At 36.1% G+C, this 25,055-nt stretch overlaps 2 protein-coding genes across 11 annotated transcripts in view; one reads left to right on the top strand and one right to left on the bottom strand.

The window, feature by feature from the left end:
* Positions 1-22,067, top strand: part of SYCP3 (synaptonemal complex protein 3) — a 32,241-nt gene extending 10,174 nt beyond the window's left edge. For 4 of the 10 annotated variants that reach the window (XM_039483694.1, XM_039483684.1, XM_039483700.1 and 1 more), the window contains exons 2-8: positions 122-275; positions 3,149-3,227; positions 4,415-4,449; positions 6,014-6,131; positions 8,190-8,289; positions 9,180-9,278; positions 13,009-13,173. In XM_039483694.1, coding sequence (XP_039339628.1) covers positions 143-275; positions 3,149-3,227; positions 4,415-4,449; positions 6,014-6,131; positions 8,190-8,289; positions 9,180-9,278; positions 13,009-13,173 — 729 coding nt within the window. In that variant the 5' untranslated portion in view covers positions 122-142. Of the gene's footprint in view, positions 1-121; positions 276-3,148; positions 3,228-4,414; positions 4,450-6,013; positions 6,132-8,189; positions 8,290-9,179; positions 9,279-13,008; positions 13,174-13,280; positions 15,711-17,636; positions 17,706-21,796 lie in introns of those variants that run through there. The other 6 variants (XM_039483717.1, XM_039483721.1, XM_039483731.1 and 3 more) reach the window with 4 other exon arrangements.
* CHPT1 (choline phosphotransferase 1) overlaps positions 13,115-25,055 on the bottom strand; it is a 40,300-nt gene continuing 28,359 nt past the window's right edge. The window contains exons 4-9 of the mRNA XM_039483647.1: positions 23,248-23,332; positions 21,375-21,506; positions 20,682-20,840; positions 18,668-18,793; positions 17,658-17,768; positions 13,115-13,360 (exon numbers count right to left, since the gene is read on the bottom strand). Coding sequence (XP_039339581.1) covers positions 13,316-13,360; positions 17,658-17,768; positions 18,668-18,793; positions 20,682-20,840; positions 21,375-21,506; positions 23,248-23,332 — 658 coding nt within the window. The 3' untranslated portion in view covers positions 13,115-13,315. The remainder of the gene's footprint in view (positions 13,361-17,657; positions 17,769-18,667; positions 18,794-20,681; positions 20,841-21,374; positions 21,507-23,247; positions 23,333-25,055) is intronic.

The raw sequence follows: 25,055 nt of genomic DNA, 5'->3' as shown, positions 1-25,055 counted from the left end.
TAAAAATTAAAGTAATTCAGAAAATGAATGTATGTAGGTATTACCAGTAGGAATCACTGAAATTTTACTCTTTAAAAAATCATGGGAAGAAGTGATTACAAATATAGTATATTTGTTACAGTAGAGGAAAAAGCCTCTGATTATGGCATCATCGGGAAGAAAGCATTCAGGGAAAGCTGGTAAACCAATACAGGAAGATCAAGCCTTATGTGCCTATAACTTTCAGGAAGAGGAAAAGAAAAACTTGAGTGGATCAGAAGAAGATATTAGGGAAGGTGCAGTATATCCCATGAAATCATTTTCATCAAGTTTGATTAAGAGAGAGTGTTTGTGTGTGCATCTATCTATCTCTATATATAGAAATATATATTTAAAATTACTGAAAGATTAATGATACAGTATAATGCTGTTTCTTGTTGACATTTCTGATGGTGAATAAAAACAAGATAGTTTCTATGTCACAGTGGTTACCTAATTTAATAAGGTTTCATAATTTTGCTACTGATAGCTTGACTTCTAAGTTAAAGATTTTGACTGACCATCACCTGGAGAGCACTTTTTAAAACAATGGAACAGCTCCATGTAGTATGTGACTATATGTCTGAGGTTTATTGTTGGTGCCTGTAATACAATAAGATTTTTTTTAACTCCCTCTTGTCCTTCAGTCCCCAAGATGGTGCTCTTGTTTTGTGGTTCACAGTAGGCCATTGATGACATGGAAGCACTGTTCAGGCAAGAGCAGCATGCTCTGGTTAAGCTTGACATTGTTCTCCATCCTGCTCTGTCTGAGCCACATGGACAAAAGGATGTAAGGAAGGATGCCCAGATCAGGTGCCGATTGATGTACCTAGCTGTGCAAGGAAAGTGTTCTCATGTCAAAGGGTGGGATTTGGATTTGGATTGTGGTGCTGGAAGTGAGAAGAAGGGAGGGGCAGAGAGTGAAAAACAGTAAGAAAAACGGACAGAAGTCTTGAGGAAGAAGGGTGAGAGGGCAAGAGGGTAGCCTGAAGAGGAGATAGACAACAAGGCAGGAAAGGGGAAAGAGAAGGAAGGAGAAATCAGTAAAGGAGTTCTTGCTTCTGCTTTGGGAAAGTGTAGTTTGTCATAAGGGACATACTTTTGTTAGAAAAATACAATGATGGGATTTAATTTAGAATTGACCAACCAAATGATGGGAGCCCTTCAGAGTGAAATGAAAGGTTTTTGCACAGTTAGTTTGTGCAAACAGCAGATGATATAGTTTTCTAGTCACTGAGTGGCATGTCACAAATTCTGCAACCATCTCATGGTTTATATGCGTAATTACCATTTAACTAAAGTCCCTCGCACATTATATATCAAAACAATTATTTTGTGTAAATATATTTTTACAGAATTTTCATCAGATGCCAACAAAACTGATTTCAAAAGAGAAGTTTTGTACAGATACTAGAAATGCTCCTCTTACACAGTTGTGGTTCTACTTCGGTATAATGTCATGTCAGAAAATGAGTTGATGATAACTATATTGTAAGAAGTACTTACTCTCCTTCAGCTAGCTTTGTTAGCAGGTTAGTTGATGTCCAAAAGAGCTAACAGCAAAATAATCTTTAAAGGTATTGCACCAGGATTCCCTTACTTTGATCTCAGATTCCTACTGTGGGAGAGCCTGAAGCTCCATCGTTCAGTGATTTTCAACCTTTTTTAATTTGCAACCCCCTAAAAAATTTTGAATGGAGGTGTGGACCCCTTTGGGAATTTAACCTGTGGTCTACGCACCCCTGTTGTAGAAGTCTTAGACTGACAGATGACTGAACAGAATTCAACTATAAATGTTGTGCTTGTTTGGCATAGAATCTGACACACCATGAGAAAGGGTGCTAAACTGTGGGCTTCTGTGGTAATGACAGTGCTTCCAGGTTTTGACCTGAGATGGGGGTATTCACATACTTTTGATTTATCAGAGAAACAGAATGCCTTTTCTGGGATCTGAAGCTTAATTTTCATAGTCACCTTTCGTGGACCCCTTAGACATAGTCTAGGGACACCCCAGGGAATCTATGAACCACAGGTTGAAAACCTTTGCCCTAGTTTATAGATTTTTTTTCCCCCTGAGAGTCACTGGCACTAGGCATGAGTCCCTCCCCAATGTTTCATTCCCTCACCATGCCTCAGTTCCCTCCAATATCTCTCATTCAGTTACTTTCTGAACATGGTCAGCAAAGATGTTCTTTCCAGCAACTCTAAGCTGATTTTGTCATCTCTTTTGGATGCAGTCTTTTGACAGGCACATTCTGTCCTTTATTGTTTTTTCCTCTCTTCCATTGTTACAATTTAAATAATTTAAAGTAAACTCAAACAATCACAGAGTTCTTCTGTATATATGTACTTGAGGCGCTGCAGCTAGTATTTGGTTTTGGCCTCAAGAAAAGAGTCTCCATTTTGTGTTTTGTTGGTCTATGTTAACAATATTTCTGAGAGGGATACTCAAGCTCTCTCACTCCCTAGAGTTCGTTGTTCTTCGGAATGTCTAGTGACGCTTTGGACTGTGGCTCATACTGTTTTTTAAGAAATGTGAAAACATTCATAAATACATTTTTGGCAATATATATTTCTAGTTCCAGTGCGAGATAGCCCTCAGGTTTCTTGCTCTACAGTAGTGGAAATCCTGTGCGTTTGGAATCTTTTTAAAGAAGGGATAGTTACTTAAACAATCAAATTTCACAGTATTACCATTCACTCACCTCTTTTCCTCTCCAAATTTAGGTTTCCAATGTAAGTGATATGTTTTTTTTAAAGTTTAGATTATTTCCATTTTTGAGATGATTGTGGTGAGTTTTGGCAAATATTCAGTTTTGCGAGCTGTTGTTGCTTGAGCATTCAGGAACTGACTGAGGAGGTTATAGGGGGAACTGAGGCAGTGCCAGTTCAACACTGGGGAAGGATTTGTGTCCAAGATTCCAGTGCATCAGATAGCCAAAGTTCTAAGAGCTAGAGGAGTTCCAGCTTGTTTCATGCTAGAGAGCTAAAACCAAGACTGGAAATCCTATATGATGAGATCTTGTAAGAAAGCAGGATTATGCATAGATAATTATCACTTTAAGTAAAATAATTTCCAGCAAAATATTTTGTAAGTGGTGTCTGTTTTGTTTGTTTTTAATATATAAAGGTGACACTCCAGTAATTGAAAAACGTGGGAAAAAAAGACCTTCGGTGACTCCTCATGCGGTAGTTGAAGATGATGTGGGGTAATTTGCTTAAAAATCTTATTTTTATTAAGAAAAAATTTCCACATAGATATTAATTACTGAAATTTAACATGCCTATTTTTCTCCTAGTAGATTCTAGTCAGATATTTTTTTAAAGACAGTAAAATCTATTAGTAATATATTGGTAAAGTAGGCCAGGCTACAGTTATGTTTAAAAAAAGGAAAAATTCTATGTTTTATATAGCAATGCTAACTTTTGAATAGCTGTAACTATCAGCTAAAAAAGTTATTAATATTTGTTTTCTGGCTTCTCAAAGCTTTCTCCCACCCGAAACAGTTTTATCATTTTGCTGAACCTCTTTCCCAATTCTTATTTTTCTTGAGAATGACAGTAATGCTTCAAAAATTAAATGTGTCCATTACTACCTGAAAAGATCCAATATTTTTTATAAGTAAAGTCAGCCTTTTGAGGCTTATGTTTGAAAATATACAGAGTTGGAATAAGTCTTAGTGATAGTAGATTCCAGTCTGTGAAGTCTGGGGGATTGAGATAGAAACCAGTTCTTATATGGCACAAAGAAAATGGTACCCTACAGAAAAGATGCATGTAAACAAGGGATATCTTCCTTTCCTGTTGCCCAGAATGTCATGCCCTTATTTAATCTCTCAGTTATTTCCTCACTGCCACACAGACCTGTTTAATCTTCATGGATTTTCCTTAAAAGTGCTATACAAATCCATCCCAGTCTACATCTTGCACCTTGTCTTGTATCATCACCCTCTGCTCTTCCAGTGATGCCAACCGTGATGGCACATTTATCTCTTCCCATGTCACTCATCATTCTTATATATAGAATTCTCCTCCCAATTTTGGTTTACCAATTCACTGTCTTTTCCTCAAACATATCCCCTTACAGACTGAATACTCCCTTGACCCCAGTAAGTTAATTAAATAGAAAACTATAACTGAAAAATCTATCTCTGGACTTCCTGTTACAGCCTATCATGTGTGTGTATTTCTCTTAGCTTGTACATTCCTCAGCACATGTACTGCTATCATTTTCTGTCTTGAACAACAGTGACAATTTTGTCAGCAGTTACAAATAATAAAACAATAGATGTTAAAACTAGACAGTTAAACTTTGAGGTATATACAATGGATCTAATTCTATTGTCATTTATACAAAAATAGTCATATCAAGTTTTTGAAACACAATATTTTGTAGGGGTGAAGTACAGACTATGTTGGAACGATTTGGAGGTAAGTATATTTTAAAATATTATTCATATAGTATTGAATTAAGAAATATTAATGTTTAAGTAACAAAATTGAAAGTATATAGTCTAACTCTTTTTTATAACAGTAGCTTTAATTAAAGTATCAAAGGTTTAATGTGAGAGGAAGAGTAAAATGATCGCTTTTTATAGCATTGGATACAGCCACTTTCCAGCAGAAAGTGACAACTGACATGCATAAATGGAACAATACAAGGTAAGTGCTAAAATGTAAACATAGTGAAGATACAAGTATTCTTATAGAGTAATGATCAAAGAAGAGAGAATGGAAGGATATATGAGTGGAGTTTAATACCAATCACAGTCTAAAGCAGAAAGGAAGATTTTAAAGATGAAGTATGACAAGAACTTATGCAGTTATTTGGAGGAGAGCGTTCCAGAGTGGCAGGGCAGTATGAGTGAAAAAGCTATCCCTTTCACCGTGACCTTCCCCTTTTTGTCACAGTGAAGACGCAAACTGAAGATCAGGAAGTAGGAGGGGTGTAAGAAAACAGGGACATAAATTTATTACCGTATATAAATTAACACATTGTGTAACAAAGGGGCAAAAAGAAGTGGCAAGGAAGAGGACAGGAAAGAAGGGTCATGACAACAAGATGACATCTACTCAACAATTGGTTGAGTAGTAATTTTATTTTTATATCATATATAAATAGATGTCTTATAGAATAAATATCTTTTGTATGTGGGCCTCAAAGTAGGAGTGGATCTTCTGGACCTCCCTTGTGCATGAATTAACTGTTTAAAAATGCCCAAGATTTCTTGCTTTGGAGGTAAATATAAGAATGCTCTGCTAGTCAGAGCAATCTAACAGAAAGATGACTTCAGTCTTTGAATAATTAAATAATAGGAAGTTAATTTAGTCTAATGTAGACTAAAGATAGGTAAAAGGATGAGATATGGAGTAATCAGAAAATGTGTTGAGAGAAAGAGATAATGCCACCTGCACAGAAATAGTAGTTAAGAATGGAGCTAGCAATGAGACATCAGTCTGAGCCAATACAGAGGGACAATAAGAGATCAGCTGATATAGCCTTGAAGTAATTTATAGCAGAAGGAACAAAGTGATTGTTACAGTCATGAAATTGGGTATACCTGTAATTTGCTTAATAACTTTCCAAACAAATTTAGTTATGTCATAATAAAATGGTGATGTTTACTCAAACCATCCTTTTTTAAAGTTACTTAATGTGCTTGAAGAATAAGAAATTGTTTATCACTTATATTCATTTAAAAGATTTTGACAGTGTTGGTAGGCCCACACTTTTGCTACTTAAATCCAAGTAACTTTAATACATATTTTTCCAAAACAGTTTTAGTCGGTGCTTTTTGAATAAATAATATTTTTAAGAGTCAGCAGCCCAAGACATATGAGCAGTTTTTCAATTACAAAACTTTGTGTGCGCTTCACTAATGCACAAGTTATATAAAAAAATGATAATAAAATATTTTGAAATTCCTAATAAAATGCATAGTAGATCTGTTGCAATACATAATACAATTTCTGATTATTATTTGTCTAAATACAGCTGACATTAACAAGGCTCTCTTGGCTAAGAGGAAAAGATTAGAAATGTATACTAAGGCTTCTCTTAAAACCAGTAACCAGAAAATTGAACATGTTTGGAAAACACAGCAAGAACAGAGGTAAGAGTCACAGTTACTGCTGGAAAAAATGTGTTTAATTTGTTTTTCTGGCAGGGCTTTGGAGCAGAGCCCAGAGCTGGAGCGCGGAGCAGCTCCAGAGCAGTGGAGCTGCAGGTTTTTGCCTGGAGCTGGAGCGGAGCCGGAGCACAGCTCCAAAGCCCTATTTTCTGGACCACAGAATATATTGTCATAGCATCAGGGAATTGTGTCATATCTACTTGGGTCACAAGGGACATTCTACCCAAACATCTGGTTAGGTGTGTCTGCTTTGTTTAAATCAGCAGTAATAGAGTAACACATCTCATTTATTTTATGAAAGAGAAATTTGACATGAAAGTTTCTGAGCAAACACAATTTTTATTTTTGGTCAAAATTTTGTTCCACTTTAAAACTGAAAAATTTCCAGTAGAAGTTTTCAGTAAGATTTGATTGTTTGGTTTAAAATAAAGTCAAATGCTTTTTACAAACTAAAAAATATTACTCATAAATTTTATTATGTACTGAAAACTAATCTAAGGTTACTTTTGGATTTTTTAAACTATTAATTCATTATTTTTCTTTCTCTCTGAGGCATGTTTAATTACTCAGAGACAGGCATTAAAGGCAAAAGGAGGTGAAAAACGGTACTAGTAAAATATTTCAGACACCTATAACATATGTTCAAAATACTTAACAATATGATTCAAAGGTTTTATTGGCACTCATTTGGAAGGACCAGCATAACTCACTCCTGGGGCTGATCTACACTACTATTTAAGTCGATGTAACTTACGTCACTGGGGTGTAAAAAGGATGTAAGTTACATCAACATAAGTGTTGTACGCACCGTGCGCTATGTTGGCGGGAGACACTCTCTCCCATGACATAGCTTCCACCTCTTGTTGAGGTGGAGAAACTATGCCGATAGGAAAGCACTCCCGTCAGCATAGCGCGTCTTCACCAGACGCGCCACAGAGGTGCAGCTGCATCAATGTAATGTGGTAGTGTAGATTTGCCCCTGGTTTATCATCCAGGAGTAATGTTGGTATTTTAAACCTGCATTGATAAAATATTGTACATGCACACACAATGTATTAATTGCTAATTTATTTAAATTCCTGTGAATCAGTATAAACCTACCTTCTTGTTTTTATGCCAAAGATTCCACTGTGAGAGTGTCCAATGTAATTAAGAGCCCTATGTGGAATAGTAGAGCAGCTTTCCTAATACCCATCTTCCCCTTCTCCATGTTTAGGCGTGGTTCCTGGGGACCCAATTCCCCTACCCCCTTAGCAATGGACAGGGCGGGGAGGAGATCCCAGTTTCTGTGAGGAGAGAGGAAGTGGGGAGAGAGAGGTCCCAGTTTCTGTGAGGGCGGGGAGGGAGACAGAAGTGCTACACGCACAGAAGTGCATCTAAAATGCATGGCAAGCATTCAAGGCTCTACACCAGCCCCCCTCTACTTGTACTTGGCTTTGCACCTTTGGCACTTGCCACTGGTCCAAGTAACCTCCCTAATTTTTTTCATCCCTAAAAAACTCAGAACAAGTTGGATATTTCTGATAGTATTTGCTCTGATTTGGATATTGACCTGGTAGTTGTATTTAAATGCACTCTGCCCAATACATAACTTTAAATGACATTAGTTTGCCTATAAACAAACATCTATGTTCTTAATTTTTCAAATTGATGAACAGAATCCTTTTAGGGTCATATTTCACCATTTTAATGAGCAAAAGTAGCTTAGGTCTTTATTTTGTGCCATTCCTGACATACTGGTAGAAAAATTATGCAAGCCCCCGGTCTTCAACTTCAAGAAAAGAGACCTTCCTCTTCCCACTTCCAAACCCTCCACCCAAAGAAACCCACATTTGGGCAATTCATCTTCTAATCCTATGTAAACAGTATTATTTATAAACAGAATGTTTTAAAGTTTTTCTTCTGGCATTAGTGGCTCTACAATTATAATAACCATGCCAACTGAGACATGTTTCTCCACCTGTAAAATGGGGATGATAATATATAGCACTTTTCATAAGTGATCAATTAACTCTAGATGTTATTGTGATGTATTTATAGACAGAAGCTCAACCAGGAGTATTCCCAGCAGTTCCTGACTTTATTTCAACAATGGGATATGGACATGCAGAAAGGAGAGGAACAGGAAGAAAAACTAGCGGTTTGTTTCTAGCCTGGCAACTGTTTGATACATTTGTTTTATAATATATTCACAAGTGCTAATTATTCTTGTTAGACACCAACCTCTCACAGGTATAAACACACTTTACATGAATTTCAGACAAAACATATGGTGTTGGGGACTGCCTGTGTCTTAAAGTTTTCTTTTATTTTTTAGGACTTCCAAGTGTAAAATGTTTATAAATTATCAGATGTATTGCAAACTGAAGAGGTGATAAAGACTATCTGATGTTGTAGTGTCTCTCCCTAGCCTTATCAATATAGAGGTAAATGCTTCTCATGTGCAGGAGCCACATGCCGACTCAGTGCAGAGATGCAAGGTTCTCATGGAAGATCAGAGTAGACCCTAAATGTCCCACTATATATGGGCAAGTTTCCACCCATATCTCTAGAGACTGTGGGATAGAGTAAGAGAGACTGGAACATTATGCTTGGGATGGAAATAGGGAAGCGATGCCAAATCTTTGTAGGGTAGGATGACATTGGGGAATTATAGCATTTACACACGATCCTGTTCACAAGGAACAGAGAACAAGAGCAGTCACCCTAATAATGGGGGGAAGGAAGCTATATAATGGCAGAGGGGCACAATTACTCTGGGAGCACATTGCATCAGTTCAGATTACTTGGAAGAAGTTGTGTTCATCTTCTGTTTACAAGTTGTGCTGTCCCCTGACAGCAACATAGGTCTAGAGAATGGATTTGGGCAGCATTTCCCCTTTCCTTGCCATCCCTGTTTTCTACCAGACATCCATGTTATAGATTCTAGAACGTGGATTTCCAGTGAAAGGGGAACTTTTACTTTTGAACCCTGACAGCATTGACCTAACTACTGCTTGTCAATTAACATGATTCTTTTTTGTGCTTTAGAATATGTTTCGCCAGCAACAGAAGGTTTTTCAACAAGCAAGAATAGTTCAGAGTCAGAGACTCAAAACAATTAAACAGCTGTATGAGCAGTTCTTAAAGGTCCAGTATATATACTTTTTTTAAAGCTAGACCATGATTCTGTTAGAGGGATTCTTAATGACTCCATAGGTAAGGCTGCATTGAAATTTACAGTTAAATAGGATTAAAATTCCCTATATTTTACAATAATTATTTAATTAAAATCCATTTAAGGATGATACTAGTAAGAGAGCCTTACACATGGTTCCTTTAATTAATCAAGAATGTTTGTGTAATGGTATTTTGGAGTCTGCAAGGATAGTTCCATTTTCCATGAAGGTCTTGTCTAAACACCCAAGTTGTACTCACATAACTAAAATCTGTTTTAAAAAGTGATTTAATTAAGCCAGTCAAATCCCTGGGTGAGCACACACATCTGATTAAAACTGTTTATATCTGTTTACCTTGCATCTGTATATTTACCAGTGCAAGCTAAACTGATAAATCAGATTGAAATCAAATTAAGAGTAACCACAATTGTAGTTCAACCAATGTGTCTTTGTGTGAAGACTAGGCGTTAGATTAATGTTATGAACACTTCTTTTAAATAAAATAGTGTAATATTTCACACTATTTGAAAATAAAGCATAAGCCAAAATTTAGCATTTGTTATGCTTGTGTTAGAGGTAGTGGTCTCAGTAAGAGTGAATGGCTACCATAGAATAGTGCTACCCATTGTCAGTAATCTTTTTACAAATAGCTATTTGTAGAAAGATAAATACTCATTTTAAATAAATTAAAATTTAAGTAATTTTTATGATAAGAAGTTATGCTTCATTGGGTGAGTTTTCCAAACATAGGACAATGGGTATTACTTTTAATAAACCAATATTAAAACTGATTATGCACTTTGATGCCAGCAACAAAAGTCAGTCCAAAATAGGGGTCTTCTGTGAAAGTGGGCCCAACTGGGGCAGTTAATATTCACTTCAGTTTAACTGACTTTCTGGGGTTTTGTTGGTTTACTATGTATTTTGATATTATATTGAAAGTGTGGTTCACACTTTATAAACATACCCTTAACATAAATGGTTAATAAATGATTAACAGACGTTAAATACATTACAGACAAGTAATATGTATAATAGATTATGGACTCTTAACAATTGATTATCTAAGTTATTAAAACATCACTTGTTAACCCTTCATATACAATTTATAGATGTACTCTTACTGTAAAGTGGTCACTACTTATTTTAAAATAAGGTAGATCTAACTTTTGAATGAAGAAGAGTCTATATTGTATCTTTACCTTCTTTCCTGTCTCAGAAGCCAGGTGAACATAGCTCTGGAATATAGGTGAGATGAATAATATAAATTGTATCTCTCTAGTTTGAACCAAGTCTGTGTTTTTTAATCTAAGCTGATTTAAGACCACAGAATGGGTCCATCTGTTTCCAAGATACCACTGTTCTACATTTCCCTGAGCTCTGGTACAGAAAACAGTTTAACTGCTACCATAGACAATTTAAAAATAAAACGTTTTCAGCAGTACTCGAGTCTGTGTTATTGCATTTTCTGTGGTCAGCAATAGGTTAGTTTCATAGTTAGCTGGACATGAAGAATCTGGTTATGTTAAAAAGTTACTAATATAGTGTATTAGTTTTACACTAACTTAAAAGTTAATAACCATTCTGAAAAAAATTGAATATAGCTACCAAAAAAAGAGAGAGAAAAAATGAAATTTAATTTGGAGTAGACCTACTCAACAAAATGAAAAAAGTTTAATTAAACATTTTAAATGTGGAAGGTATTTTTTTTGTGGGGGGCTTGAAATGACATTTGGGGGTTTGAGGGTTTGTTTCATTTTTTGTTTGTTTGTAGAAAAACAAATTTCATGTTTTCCCCCTCTGACTGCAGTAAAACGAATAATGTCCGGAATTCTCAACCCCACCTTTGACTTTTAAAAAGTTGAGGAAGATTTTAAGTGTTAGAGTAGAAAAGGGAGTGAGGGGAAAAACCAGACTGAAGTGGAAATTTGTTTTGTTTCAAAATTTCACATCAAAATTGAAGTTTTGTTAAATGACATTTCCCCACAAAACCTCATTTTTTGGCAGGAAAACTTTTCTATCAGTTTCAACCAAGTCTAGTTTAGAGTAGCTTTCAAATCTCACAGTTAGCATGAAAACAAAAAAGGTGCTCTCATACCCTATTGCAGGGGTCGGCAATCTTTCAGAAGTGGTGTGCCAAGTCTTCGTTTATTCACTCTAATTTAAGGTTTTGGGTGCCAGTAATACATTTTAACCTTTTTAGAAGGTCTTTTTCTATAAGTCTATAATACATAACTAAACTATTGTTGTATGTAAAGTAAATAAGGTTTTTAAAATATTTAAGAAGTTTCATTTAAAATTAAATTAAAATGCAGAGCCCCTCAGACCAGTGGCCAGGACCCAGGCAGCGTGAGTGCCACTGAAAATCAGCTCATGTGCCGTCTTCGGCACACATGTCATAGGTTGCTTACCCCTGTCCTATTGCTAAAACAGAAACCAAAACTAAAACCTAGTTACCTATCATCTTAATATTAGACGAACACACTTGAAATAAAAGCGTATTTAACCATACCTTAGTACTTTCAAACTTTCAGTTAACATGTCATATAAAAGCAATGTTAAAATTAGAAAGACAAATTACAGTTACTACTTAGGATGCAAAGTGAATGGAATAAAAGATTGTGGTAGTGCTTGTACTTCCAAATAAAATCAGGACTCAAATCCTGCACACCTTTACACCCAAGCTTAACTTCATGCTTTTGAGTGGCCCCACTTATCTTGATGGGACAACTAATGTTTAAAGTTATGCACAATATTAAGCATTTGCAGGATTACAGGTCCCAAATAGTATGCGAAAGTGATGCAGTGCAGGGCATTTAAGTTATGAATACAGGAGGGGGGAAAGAGGAATATATCTCAGGCCTGATTATCAGAGGCACTTTACACCTGTAGCTCTCATTGGCTTGTTAGAGTTCAGCATGTAGTTTTCTTAAAACACCACTGTTACAAGATGCCCTTTTCAGCTGTTACTCAGTTTCATGCTCTACTCTCACCAAGTCAACTTTATGCAGTACCCTTTTAACCCACTACTAGATAAGTAAGATATTTTAAATGGTGTTGGTAGTCTAATCAACACTCAGTATATTGTTGTAAACTGGAAATTCCAGTTGTGGGATAACTCTAGAAGATGAAATTATGATCCCCTTTGTGAAGGTTGTAACTTGCTAATTATGATACAGTAGAAACTCAGAATTACAAACATCCCGGGAATGGAGATGGTTCATAACTCTGAACAAAAGGTTATGGTGGTTCTTTCAAAAGTTTATAACTGAACATTGACTTAATACAGCTTTGAAAGTTTACTATGCAGAAGAAAATGCTGCTTTTAACTATCTTAATTTAAATGAAACAGGTACAGAAACAGTTTCCTTACCTTGTCAAAAATATTTTAAACTTTCCCCCATTTTTTTTTAGTTTACATTTAACACAGTAATGTACTCTCTCTGTGTGTGTGTGTGTGTGTCTCTCTCTCTCCTGCCTGATTGCATACTTCAGGTTCTAACTGAGGTGTGTGGCTGACTGGTCAGTTCGGAACTCTGTAGTGATTGTGGTACCAGTTGTGTATGGTGCTCAGCGAGTTCTGTTTACTTCTGGTTTGTGAATAGGATTTGTTTGGAAATCTAGGTTTTGGGGTTTTTTTTAAAACCAAAACTGAGAATAAATATTAGCAGTTTTATACTAAGTTAATTTCTGTCATTTAGAGTATGGAAGAACTGGAGAAAAATCATGAAAACCTTCTAGCAGGTGCACAAAATGAACTTCGCAAAGAAATGGCTATGTTGCAAAAGAAAATCATGATGGACACTGTAAGTATTAGCTTTGATTTATGGGGGAAAACAGTTAAAAATGAAAAGACAGAACATTAAGTAGAAAAATCATTTAACATTCACTTTTAATTCTTTCAATATTTCAGACTGATGTATTTTTTCCTAAATGTTGCATTTGTTCAGTGTTATCTCCTTTCTCGTAACAGCAACAGCAAGAGATGGCAACTGTTCGCAAGTCTCTTCAGTCCATGTTATTCTGATGGCTCAGTGAAGAAACAACTTGCACCTAAGTAACATGATACAATTATAGCCATTAGCCATGGAAAAATAAGTCTGTTCCTTTAAAATTCCAATTTAAGAGTTCCTATTAATCAAACTGTTACATGTATTGTTTCAATAATGTTACTAGTGAACTTGATAATCCTATTTTTTCATGTTCTTAATGGAAGAGATTGCAAACTGGATTCTTTCCTCAGAAACTATTAATATGTCTGCTCGAATCCTCCTTAACCTCATTGCAGTGAGAGTTGCTTTTCTAACACTAAGGCAGTATTATAAAATGCAAGACTATAGCAGTATGGAGGTTAATAGATGTTTACCTCTTGGAAAAGGTGAATATGAATCTGTGTACCATAGCTAGCATTAATGCAAAATGGATCACAAAATTCCACCAATAATGACATCACAGGATTAAAAGGACACATTAAAAACTTGATACTCGTTATGCAAAAATGTACCTTTGCAACTTTATAATTGTGAACTAAAGAAACCTCCAAAATAATCCTAGGTTCTGTGTATATATCTTGCATATTTAGCAGGATAACATACCAGAAAGTTTAGGAATTAAAAGTATGCTACACACAAATTATATTTCTTTGGTACTTTAGGTTATTAGACTACATCTTGTGGTTTACTCTTTTTCTGTTCTAGACACTGTAATGGTTGAAGGTTTTTTTAAAGTATCATTAATAGCCTTATTATAAGCTGTACGTTGTACTTTACTGCACTAACAAGGACATACGTTTGCCAAGGCGGCAAGACTCGTTAGTCATGTTAAACTAGCTGTTTTGGCTTTACAGCATAGAGCACATAATTGGTTTAAATGAGCCAAAATAAACAACAATTTACAACACAGTCTGCAGTGATTATTGATAAAACTACACATCTAGATACTATCAGTTCCTGTGGACCATTTTGGAAGCGATATTAAAGTAGATGCCCATCTCCAGAGCTGTAGTTGGAAGGGTAGTTCTTGCTGCTTTTTGAAAGAATTAGCAGTTTAGTGACGATTAAGTTTTTAAAGTAAATTCTTTATATTTTGTATATCACAGTACAGTGAATTCTGATTTACTTTTTTACAGCCAGGTTGGAGTTTTCATGCATTTCTTTTACAGAAAACCACTGTATACACATTCATTTCTTACAATTTAGGAAATCCCTGAAATATTTTCAAATTTTGATTTAATACAAAAAATAACATTTGGTCATTAGCTGCTTGACATCACTAACAAATATAACTTGGAGGAACTAACACTCAGTTGTAATGACAGTTTTAGCTTTGATTCTATAAAAATGTATAGTAATATGCCCATAAAGAATGATTTTTTTTGTCCAGTCTTTTCTAGAGTTGCTCTAAAAGTGCAGTTTTCCAAAGGGTTCCAAAACCAGACCATAGAGATTCTGTATAAAATATTTGTTCATTACTTAATGTTTACATTTTGGAATTGGGTTCCCCCCCATTTTCTGACTGCTTCCTGGATTCTGGAGCCTGTGTCATATTTTAGGGAGTTACTGTTGCACTATTTTCTGGATAGGGACATCTAGACCAGCTGTTTATATTGGCAGGGCAGTTTTTCAGTCCCTGTTTAAAACTGGGATAGAGGAGGGGAACAGTCTTCTAGAGAGGGGATTTGTGATGGCCTATGCAATGGAAACTACTAAGCTACTTATCTGAGATTGAAATTTTGAGTTAGTAAGCACCATTGCAGCCACACTTTTCCACAACAGTTATTAGGACTCAGAGCAATAAACACTTGTTCTGTGCTAATTCACACATGTTGGGAAGACATGTTAAAGTGTGAGACTCTTTGGTGTCTACCAAGTCATGGAACTCCACTTATATTATCTCTAAGTTGTCATTTAAGTATAATCAGATAATGCTGTAAGATTTACTCAGTCTTTTCTGGTATGATATAGTCAAACAAATGTTTTTCAGTCCAATAGAAAGAATTGCCTACAACATAATTTTATTACTGCACAACATTAATACCCACAGGCACAACTATACCCTACATCGCAACTTGTTTTGAGAGCACAACACAAGCTTCTTAGGCCTACTGCTTAGTGAAAATAAGGCTGAGCTTGCTGTGGAAGAGAAACTGCTGAGTAACTGAAAATTATTTCATTAAGCAGTCCTCGCTTACAGTATTTACAGAGCAACTGATGCATCTCATTTAGAACTGTTAAAGTTGTCATTATTACTTTTCACTATATATCTTATGAATAACATGCATGAAAATGATTGTTAAAAGTTCCTCTGTGCATGATGCTTTTCTCCCAGTTTCTTGAACAGGGTGAGGAGGATGAACTCTTAAGCCTTGTCTACATGGTCAGTGCAGCACCACTGATGGCAAGTGGTGAGTTTACGGCAGTAGTATAGCCTCAGCAATCAGTGATCCTGTTTTCCAGTAGGATTCTCTAATAATAAATGGGGTGGAGAACCTCATGCCCAGAAAGTATAATCTTTATTCAGAATGTTTTTCAAGTTTATTAGCAGTAGTAAGAAACACCACCACAGGAGTGCAGGTATCATATCACAGGTGAATGAAGGCTGAGAGCTTTCAACCACTTGAAATCTAACATTATATTATCATGATATTATTACAATAATAATGTTGGTGGGTTTCTTCACAAAAGTGAAAACGTGTTTAGTATATTCCAAGCTTTGGGAATGTTGTGAACTGCATTCTTCATTGCTTAAAATGCAAGCCAGAAATTGATAAGGGGTTCTTTCACATTGAAGGGCTTTTGTAACTAGTCTATTGAAACAGCTTGGAGAGGTGAAAAGTTAGGGTTGACTTCTATGTTATGTTTGCTACCTAAAAATTAGATTTGGTGGAAATGTCACTAGCCTTTAGCTACAGTAAGTCAGGTCTCTTCTGCTGATTCTCATTGATTTAAACACTGGGTTTTAGATTACCCTTATTTTTGGCCAGTATTTTCAAATAGACAAATGTATTAACCAACCAGTTCATTTCACAGCCTGAGCTCTCTTATCACACTGGTTATTGCTTTACAATAATCCATTTTATAATCTGTGATGAAATACAGTGAAGTGTCTGATAAAAGATTAGAAAAAAATTTCACACTGTTTTGTACTCAGATTTTTATACTTAAATACTGACAAGTTATACTTAATTCCTTGAACAGTCTGTGTTTAAAAAAAAAGTCTCACATACAGCTCGTTATTACCATAACAAAGTAAAAACTACAGAGAACACATTATGATGGCAGTTAATCTGATAGGTTGCACTGTTGTGTTCAAACGATACTTGCTGATAAGCTCTATAAATATATAGGCCAAATATTTAGTCTGCAGATTTACATTCCAGGTTTACAGTTGCAAATAACTACAGCTAAAATGTATGCCATTTATATGTATTTGATAATGCTGAAGTACCATCAAGTATCTAATTTGCAAGCAACAAGCATTACTTACAAATTATAATGCGTGCAAAACTAGAAGCCAGGCCTTAGAAGGAAACTCAAGCTATATATATTTTCAGTAACAGCTGAAATGGAAGCTTCACCCCTGAACCTGTACCCAAAGAGATAATGATATTTGGAATTGGTGGGCAGAGTTTGTTATAAAAGATGAAGCAGGGGAGGAAGGAAGAGAAAAATCAAGTAGCTTTTAAAAAAAAAAAAAACAAAAAAAATGGTTGGACTAGTCAGGCACTGAGCTCTGTTGACTTCTCTTCACCGTTTCAAACACCATATATTATAGTAACAGCAGCAGAGAGTTGCTGGATGGTTAATTTTTAATCAGTCTTGATTTGAAAATTTTAATTTTAGGCACAGACTAGAAATCTGATTAATTTTATAGCAATTCTCATCAGTTTGAGATTTTAGAAACAATGTAAACTTAAGAAAATTAGTCATTTTTCCACTTGTGTGAAGTGAAACAGCTCTTAGAATTTTAATAGTGAGTACTTTTAATTCTGGTACATAACTTTAGATTTGTAGTCAGTCTATCTTTTTTCAATCAAGCAGAATCTAGTGCATGGCAGAAAAATCAGTTTCAGACTGATGAATCCATGATCAAAAGTAATGATTGCAATGTCTACAATACAATGGAGGAATTTTATGCTTCATGATACAAGCATAAATCACAATAGACTCTGCACAACTTCATATTTAAGTAATTGTATTTGTTATCTGAGCAAATTACGGAGCTTTTCATTGACTTTTCTTGAAAAGCTTTATATCTGTATTCCTGAAAAGGGGATCTACTTCATTCATTATTCCCCTAACTGCTTCTCCTCTTCTGCTTGAATTACTAGTCAGTCAGTATGGTTTTGAACCTGTTCAGGAGCTTGAAGTGATGAAATTCTGAAGACATGTATGCGAAGGTGAGCAGCAATCTGCATGCATACACCAGTGGAGTATCTCAGCAAATCAAACAAAGATATGACCTAAAATAAACAAAAACAAATTCATGTTACAAAAAAAGCTTTGAAACCAAAAGGTCTACCCTATAGCTCTGCCCTCATGTTCATTTATTTTAAGAATATCTTTGTTTATCCCATCTATTGTTGGGTCGGTAGTTTTAAAAAGGTATTTAAGTGATTAAATTTATACTCAGCTAACTTAAAAACCTGTAAATTAAGATGGCTTTTAACTTCAGTTTGACTTTTTAAAACCATTATTGCAAATTAACTATGTATTTATATTTCCACTGCTAACAAAGCTTTCGATCTGCATGAATTATTAAGTTACTCTGCTAAATTCAGGTTAACATTTACATTAAAGCAAAAGCCTGAATTCATGGCATGAGTCTCCATGATTTTCTTTTTTCCTAAACTTCAGCCCCATGTCTTGTAGAGAATAGCTACTACTGTATTGGATGCCAAGAAAGGAGAAACAACCAGAGCAATAACAAGGAATTTTTGTGACCGAGGCAAGGGCCGGCTCCAGGTTCTTTGACGGCGGGTTCCTGAGTCCCTCTCGGAGAGAAGGACTCGCCGCCGAATAATGAATGACGTGGCGGCAGCAATTCGGCGGCAGGTCCTTCCCTCCGAGAGGGACTCAGGGACCCGCTGCTGAATTGCCGCTGAAGAACCGGTGGCAGTAGAGCTGCTGCTGAAGTGCCGCCGATTGCGGTAGAGCTGCGCCCCTCCGCTTTGCGTGCCCGAGGCAAGTGCCTCACTCACCTCGCCCTTGTTACGACACTGGAAACAACTAGTTTAAATGATGGCATCGGAAAAGAGGGACTGAGTTTTCAACCTGCCCCTTATATAGGCTTCCATATGAAAATAAGTATTTAACACTGTTTCGGTGGATTTGTAAATTAAAGTTTAAAACAAATGCTTACCAAAGCTATCCATAGAACAATATATTCATCAATAAAACTGTTGAAGTACTGGTCCAAAAATAGAAGACCTGGCCCAATAAATGCAGTATCTTGAAGATAGATCTCACTTTTTGTCATGTGGGCCACCTACATAAAACAAGATTCGATATAGCTACAAAGTTTGACATTTGGCATCAATGAAAAATTTACTTTGAGAATATGAACTATTATGGTAACAAATATTTAAATTAAGGAACAGTACAAATAAATAATGCTCTTAAAAGGGACAGTCAACCTGTGCAATTGACTAATAAAAAAACTGGAGGTTTTAATAAGGACATTTTCTATTTAAAATTACTTTAAGCTCTGCTACTATTTAGCAAGGTCTTTTGGGTGAGCCCAAGAGCACCACCACAAAATCTGCTTTTGGCTCACCCTGTCTCCTCTGCCTCTCTAATACATGCCTGCTTGCTGCTCAGTTAGTTTCAGCATTGCTGTTGCTGTTACCCCTAGAACCTCTTTACACAAAAGAAGCATAAGTATGCAAGTTTCTCCCCTCACCACCCATAATAAAGAAAGTGATGCCACCATGAAGCTCATGTGACTAGACAACAAAACAGTGACACTGACTGATCCTATATGTTACTGCTGTCAATGTGTTAGCTACAAAGACTTCCATTAAGTAGAAAAAGCTAACTTTGGATCCAGTCCAGCTATGTAACAACTGCACATATAGCTCTTCCTTCCCAAAGGCCTTCTCCCCTTCTGACTGGTAACTAGCTGTGTTTACAAGTTCTTGTACACCTTCAAAACAGTCTTAATGTGCCTTCTGGATCCAGTCCTTCCTTGTTTCTCTGCTCTGTATACACTTGAAGTCTAAGCAGTGAGTCTGTGCCATGCTTACTGTAAGCCAAGTAGTTGCTTCTCAACTCGAAGCAAATACTTTGCTATTTAGCTATACAGTGAAGGTTTGTTAAGACACCTGGAATATTCAGAGTCTGTACCCATACAAAAAGAGTCACAAGACAAAAGCCCTCCAATATTTATATCCAGAATAATGCTAACGAGCTTGTTGAGTTTATGGTTTCCTGTCTGGGTAAGGCAGATCTCAGTCTGGTGAGTCTTGCCCTCTTACGAATGAAAAAAAAAAAGTAGATAAACATAACGTTGTAATTTCAGTTGTCTAGAAGAACTCTGTATGCCCTAGTCTAAAGATTAAAAAGTTAAGGCAGGAATGCCTGAACCACTGGGCTATAGGGTATTCTTGGATGGGTCTTGATGTCTCCTGTTGAAGCTGTTCCACTTTGTACAAAATATTTGACTATTTAATTAAATAGTGGCACATGGTCTTGAATTTGAGTCTCCTGCATCACAGGTTAGTGCCCTAACCAGTGGGTTATGAAATTGCATTCTCCCCCTCTTTGGCCCAATGAATAATTATTTTATAAAAGTGAAACAGTTTCAACAAGAGAGACTGAGACACCCCCATAGTCCAGTAATTAAGGCACTCATCTGGGACATGGGAGAACCAAGTTCTGGATCAGGCAGAGTCATCACCACCTGCTCCTCAGGCTGTTTTGTGCAGGCCCCAATCCAGTTGCTATGCTCTATGGAGGCCTCTGAGCACATCTACTGGATTGGATCCCACAGAAGAGATAGTGGGTAAATATCTAGTTTGTGAACCCTGCTGGGGCACAGGTGAAAGTTAGATACTAAGCTGCACACTGCTGGCAGGACTGAGGTGGCGGCCTCCATTTCCCTCCAGTGGAAGTTAAGGCACTTAGGAGCCTAGGGAGTTTAGGCACCTTGTGTTTTGAGGACTAAATTTTGAACATGGCCACCTCAAGTGGCATTTAGGTCCCCCTGGTGAATTCCAGCCAGTCTCTGACAGGCCCAGATTAGTTATAGTAGTAGTAGAGGTTCTGCAATAACCAACAGGGTATATTAGCAGAGTTGAGTGGGAGAGCTTACAAAGTTCCTCACTTTCATAAGTACCAAATACACACATCCAACAACAACAAATAAGATTCCTTACCACCAATTTTTGTGTGATCTTAGCACTCACAAATCCAAATGTTAAGACATAGAGGCAAGGGTGCTTTTCAAACAGCTGAGTTGTAGATTTTTTATAGATCATTATTGCCAAAGTGATAACTAGTCCTATATGGAGGCCTGGTGAAAGAACACTAGTGCCCTGAAACACACAAAGCAGAAAATGTTTCTCATCATAACCTGAATCATACCATAAATTTTTGTGCCCAATTTTTAGGACTGCTGACCAACTACAACTTGCACTAAAAGCCAAATGAAGTCACATGTACTCAACATGTCTGAAAGAAAAAAAATCAGGTCCTGAACTGCTGTACAGCAGGGGCACTGGCATTGACTTTTCTTTCCCATTATATTTTATAAACTCAAACCTCATTGCAGTTTCTCTGACAATACAAAACCCCTAATCAAGGGTATACAGAAAACATGACTTGGATTACCACTGGAGTTGAGTTCTTATTAGCTGTCTCATTCATATATATTTAATGGCTTTACAGACAGCATTAAGGTATATCAAACAATAGAATCAATGTATTAGATTGCTTAAATACTCAATCAGTAAGATGGTCAGAAGTACTAACTTTTTTGTAATGTAAGAATTTAACATACAAACCAGACAACACCCCTTTTCTTCCCCACCCCAATATTAGAATACAGTTTAAATTCTAAAATAGCTTACTGCGATTGTAGATCCATTTTTGCCAACTCCACCACCAAAGATGACATGGAAATAGTTGGAACAGGAAAACAATGCTCCACCCACTATTCCAAGAACAGGAAAAGTCTTCAGTTTTAGGTCTAGCAAAGGGATCTTGCAAGAAAAATGTTTAAAAAAAAATTAAAGGACATTGTTCCTTGGAAAAAGTTAAACTGCTGCTGAAGACTTCAAAAACAAATTTGTATTGCTTTATTTTAACTATCCCTTTTCCTTGAAACTTATACTCAAATCAACAAAATCCTGCCCTTAAGATGCCTTTTTTGGGGGTTAAGTCCTGGAGAAGTAGGAGGTTAAATTCTGCCCTTGAAATTCAGCTATATTTGCAACACCATTAAAAAGCTCTTTTTATACTTTTGCTAACTATTTCAAATTTGATTCCACAGAAATCTGTGTCAGAGGAAAAAGGATAGTTCTTTCTAAAATTCATTGGTCAGCACAATGGAGCACCACAGGAAATGCAAACTCCATCTGCCTGCTTTGTGATTATGTAACATAATATGCCATATGATGTATCTTTGTATTATGTATATTACCCAGATATAGATTTAACAAAATATTTACCTTTTAGAGTCAAATGCAGTTTCAAGAAAACTTCCAAGGCAGCAAAGGGTTAAAAAAAGAGTAGCAATAAATTTTCTGAAACCATGGACTACATATTTTTGGAGACAGACTTGTTTTTTCTTTAATGTTAAAATCAAAGGCAGAGACCCCTGCATCTCAAAACAATCCACCAATTAACACAAAAAGAATATATAGTCAATTAGCCAAGTTTGTGAAGTCTAAAGATCTCACTTATGGTTTGCATTTCAATCTTAATAGTTTCAGAAAGAACAAAAGCTATTTGGGGAGAAGAAAACCGAACTGTTTAAGACAGCATTTCCCTCTAAAAACTTGCCATTTCATAATTGCCAGATTGATGAATGAGTCAGGTACAATAAAACATTACCAAAATAATTCAGACTGCAAAATTAACTTGATGTTGCATGATATTAATATCTATTCCAATCAACTAGTACTGTGTATTCTACAGATGAAACCACCACCAGGAATAGGAACTACAGTCCAGTATACAGCAGGACTCACTGAAATTGTTTCCAACTTTTAAAAATATTTGCATTCAATCCTATATGGTCCTATTCTACATGAAATATATGAGCTGTTCCCCTTTCCCTCAAATAGACTAGAAATATTTTTTAATATACTGATGCCAGAACACTGCTGGGTAGACATTTTAAAGTTATGGCGCCAGATCAGCTCTTACACAAGTGTAAATCCAGTGCAGCTCTATTAACTTTAACAGTTACTCCATATTTACATCAGCATAAAGCAAAAAACTTAGCCCATTGGATTTGTAGATTTTAATGGACAGTTTGTTTTACAGTTGAGACAGTCTATTTTAAAAAAATATTTTGAGCAGAAATTTATGGTACAGGAATAATTAAATATAAAAATTGGATGTAATAGAAACTATTACATATGAAAAATATAGATGGTGGATAAGATTCCTTTGAACTATAATCAAAATGTATTTTCCAGGCCTGAAGTTTATATATGGCAGATGGGGTCTTTTTCCTTTGTGAAGCTCTAAATTCATGCATAGGAAACCACACCATCACATCCAAGCGATACAGTACTGAACTACATGGAAACAGGCACCCTATAATAAGTATATGAAGCAACTTTTGTATGTATTAAAATTGAAATAAAAAATAAGATTTAACAAATACAACAAACTGAACACAGAAGATTTGAAAAGCAATGACTAAACATCAACACACCTGCACATGACAGCTTCAGATAAAACTGTGAAAGTCTGAATGCTTGATACACTTACCTTATAGTCCCACATAGTAGTTCCGCCACACGCAGACATCAAGAAGAGGATTATTATGGCTATCTGAACTTCAGTTACATCAACCCTAGAAAGAAAAGACGAAGCAGGCTTAGTTCATACATCTGTTTGTTGAGGGGAGGGAATGGGAATAAATTATTAGGTAATTAAAACGTATCCATTCAGGACATGCCATGTATATAAAAGACATGATTTCTGTGACCACAAAATTCTACATACCAACTAAAGCAAAAACATACTTTGCTAAATACCTGTATATCGTTTATAGTTATGCACAGAAAAAGTGGGATTTTTTTTAGTACTGTATAGCTATTTAGGAAATTTTAACACGCTTACAAATCATTGTCATAAATATTAAGCAAAACAACAATTACAACAGTGAGCTTTTAAGAAAAAACAAACAATACTCTCATCATCCGATCTCTCTATTTAACAGGGTTTTATTCATATTGCAGAGTGAGTCTTTATATCATCCAGGGGCTGTTTTATTAAATTGAGTGAAACTGACTAGTCATTTATCAAACGGTGTGATTATCAAACATCAATATTCACTAATATTAGACGGGTGTGCTGGGTTGTTTTTTTTGCAGGCAAATGTACTTTGAGTATTGAATAAATGGCAGCCAAATATCGAACATCTGTTTGTCGTGTATTTTGCTAGATATGAAATTGATGCATTGATTTTTCCATAACCTGCCTTTTTTTAAAAAAACAAAACCATTCCTCTAGTTTTAGACTATTTTTCCTTTTTCTAGTGAGAGGTTAATCAGTAGTGTAGTACCTACTAGTGGCTAAGATTCTTTGTTTCCTTTTATGTGACCATTTCTGCTAGGAAGCCCCAGGAGGACTGCCAAAGGACTGTTGGATATGTATTAACAAACAATCGGCAATATTTGGTGACTAATCACATCCCAATATTCTCTAATGACTGGACATGTCCACTATATATGCATATAATCCTCTCTTTTACCATAATTTCTCCAACATTTATCCCCCATTCAAATCTATCACGTTTGTTAAATACCATCTGACTCCTGTGAAGTACCATTTTAAATTGTATCTTAAAGAAAATCTCTCTTAGGAGACAGATTGCTTGTCCACTTTTCCAGAGGAAAGCCATTCCCCTGGGGTAATTCGTCTATCCAAATCCTTCTCCCACCACATCATATATAGACATCTCTGCAAAAAACTTTCCTAACAAATTTATATCTTTTTTTAATGTATTTATTTATTCAATTTATTGTTTCCAACCTTCCAAAAGCCATTACTTCTATTAAGTTAGTTTCTGTGTTAAAAAAAACTGGTTACTAACCTTCCGCAACTGTTGTTCTTTGAGATGTATTGCTCGTGTCCATTCCATACTTGGTGTATGTGCACCATGTGCACAGTTTCCAGAGATCTTTTCCCTTAGTGGTATCTGTAGGGCTGACCCTAGTGCCCCCTGGACCTCATGCACATGCACCAGTACAAGAGGCGTCACTGGCTCCGCACCCTCTCATTTCCTTCTTGTTGGTAACTCCGACAGAGGGGTAGGAGGGCGGGTCATGGAATGGACATGAGCAACACATCTTGAGGAAAAACAGCTACGAAAGGTTAGTAACCATTTTTTCTTCAAGTGCTTGCTTATGTCGATTCCGTGCAAGGTGACAAGCAATATCCCTGGAGGTGGGCTCTGAGTTCATGGATGGGCTGATTGCAACACTGCTCTCCTGAAACTGGTATTGTCACAGGTCTGTTGGGTAATGGCATAGTGGGACATGAAGGTACGAACTGACACCTATGACACAGCC

Source organism: Mauremys reevesii, linkage group 1 (assembly GCF_016161935.1).
Source record: "Mauremys reevesii isolate NIE-2019 linkage group 1, ASM1616193v1, whole genome shotgun sequence".
Taxonomy (NCBI): domain Eukaryota; kingdom Metazoa; phylum Chordata; order Testudines; family Geoemydidae; genus Mauremys; species Mauremys reevesii.
This window is presented reverse-complemented; position numbering and strand designations above follow the sequence as displayed.